The sequence below is a fragment of the Callionymus lyra genome, chromosome 10, assembly GCF_982586985.1.
Source record: "Callionymus lyra chromosome 10, fCalLyr1.hap1.1, whole genome shotgun sequence".
Taxonomy (NCBI): Eukaryota; Metazoa; Chordata; class Actinopteri; order Syngnathiformes; family Callionymidae; genus Callionymus; species Callionymus lyra.
In genome coordinates, this window is record NC_141827.1 from 1,097,501 (window position 1) to 1,100,000 (window position 2,500).

Below are 2,500 nucleotides of genomic sequence, written 5' to 3' on the forward strand. Positions count from 1 at the left end.
ACACTTTCTTCTCCTCTGTCAACGAAAACATCCACTTTCTTCTCCTCCGTCAACGAAAACATACATTTTCTTCTCCTCCGTCAACGAAAACATACACTTTCTTCTCCTCCGTCAACGAAAACATACACTTTCTTCCCCTCCGTCAACGAAAACATACATTTTCTTCTCCTCCGTCAACGAAAACATACACTTTCTTCTCCTCCGTCAACGAAAACATACACTTTCTTCTCCTCCGTCAACGAAAACATACATTTTCTTCTCCTCCGTCAACGAAAACATACATTTTCTTCTCCTCCGTCAACGAAAACATACACTTTCTTCTCCTCCGTCAACGAAAACATACATTTTCTTCTCCTCCGTCAACGAAAACATACACTTTCTTCTCCTCCGTCAACGAAAACATACATTTTCTTCTCCTCCGTCAACAAAAACATACACTTTCTTCTCCTCCGTCAACGAAAACATACACTTTCTTCTCCTCCGTCAACGAAAACATACATTTTCTTCTCCTCCGTCAACGAAAACATACACTTTCTTCTCCTCCGTCAACGAAAACATACACTTTCTTCTCCTCCGTCAACGAAAACATACACTTTCTTCTCCTCCGTCAACGAAAACATACATTTTCTTCTCCTCCGTCAACGAAAACATACATTTTCTTCTCCTCCGTCAACGAAAACATACACTTTCTTCTCCTCCGTCAACGAAAACATACACTTTCTTCCCCTCCGTCAACGAAAACATACATTTTCTTCTCCTCCGTCAACGAAAACATACACTTTCTTCTCCTCCGTCAACGAAAACATACATTTTCTTCTCCTCCGTCAACAAAAACATACACTTTCTTCTCCTCCGTCAACGAAAACATACACTTTCTTCTCCTCCGTCAACGAAAACATACATTTTCTTCTCCTCCGTCAACGAAAACATACACTTTCTTCTCCTCCGTCAACGAAAACATACACTTTCTTCTCCTCCGTCAACGAAAACATACACTTTCTTCTCCTCCGTCAACGAAAACATACATTTTCTTCTCCTCCGTCAACAAAAACATACACTTTCTTCTCCTCCGTCAACGAAAACATACACTTTCTTCTCCTCCGTCAACGAAAACATACATTTTCTTCTCCTCCGTCAACGAAAACATACACTTTCTTCTCCTTCGTCAACGAAAACATACACTTTCTTCTCCTCCGTCAACGAAAACATACACTTTCTTCTCCTCCGTCAACGAAAAAATACATTTTCTTCTCCTTCGTCAACAAAAACATACACTTTCTTCTCCTCCGTCAACAAAAACATACACTTTCTTCTCCTCCGTCAACGAAAACATCCGTCGTTGTTCGTTTATTGTTACGAGGAGCATTTTGACGAGCGTTTCAGTCGAGGTCTGGACCGTTGAGAAACACAAAAACAGAGAAACACAGAAACACAAAGACACAAAAACAGAGAAACACAAAAACACAAAGACACAGAGAAACACAAAGACACAGAGACACAGAAACACAAAGACACAGAAACACAGAAACACAAAGACACAAAAACAGAGAAACACAAAAACACAAAGACACAGAGAAACACAAAGACACAGAGACACAGAAACACAAAGACACAGAAACACAGAAACACAAAGACACAAAAACAGAGAAACACAAAAACACAGAGACACAGAGAAACACAAATACAGAGAGACACAGAGACACAGAAACACAAAGACACAAAAACAGAGAAACACAAAAACACAGAGAAACACAAAAACAGAGAAACACAAAAACACAGAGACACAGAAACACAAAGACACAGAAACACAAAGACACAGAGACACAGAAACACAAAGACACAGAAACACAAAGACACAAAGACACAGAGACACAGAAACACAAAGACACAGAAACAGAGAGACACAGAAACACAAAAACACAGAAACACAAAGACACAAAGACACAGAGACACAGAAACACAAAGACACAAAGACACAGAGACACAGAAACACAAAGACACAGAAACACAAAGACACAAAGACACAGAGACACAGAAACACAAAGACACAGAAACACAAAGACACAAAGACACAGAGACAGAGAAACACAAAGACACAGAAACACAAAGACACAGAAACACAAAGACACAAAAACAGAGAAACACAAAAACACAAAGACACAGAGAAACACAAATACAGAGAGACACAGAGACACAGAAACACAAAGACACAGAAACACAGAAACACAAAAACAGAGAAACACAAAAACACAAAGACACAGAGAAACACAAATACAGAGAGACACAGAGACACAGAAACACAGAAACACAAAATCACATTTGATCGACTCACCCTGGACTGAAACAAAGTTATCTTTGACAAAACGGTGTGTTTTCACAACATTGACTCGAGGATCTTGTCTCTCCAGCTGAACCTGGTCTCCAGCGTCACGTTGTCCAAGTCCCTGCCGACCTCGTCGCCTCCTCTCAGTCTCCCACAGACGCCCACGACGCCCACGAC

At 40.5% G+C, this 2,500-nt stretch overlaps 1 protein-coding gene across 3 annotated transcripts in view; it reads left to right on the top strand.

The window, feature by feature from the left end:
• LOC148069847 (forkhead box protein P1-B-like) overlaps positions 1 to 2,500 on the top strand; it is a 41,793-nt gene that overhangs the window by 28,685 nt on the left and 10,608 nt on the right. For all 3 annotated transcript variants that reach the window (XM_087801573.1, XM_087801572.1, XM_087801574.1), the window contains exon 9: positions 2,409 to 2,500. This exon is cut by the window's right edge and continues 113 nt beyond it. In XM_087801573.1, coding sequence (XP_087657699.1) covers positions 2,409 to 2,500 — 92 coding nt within the window. The remainder of the gene's footprint in view (positions 1 to 2,408) is intronic.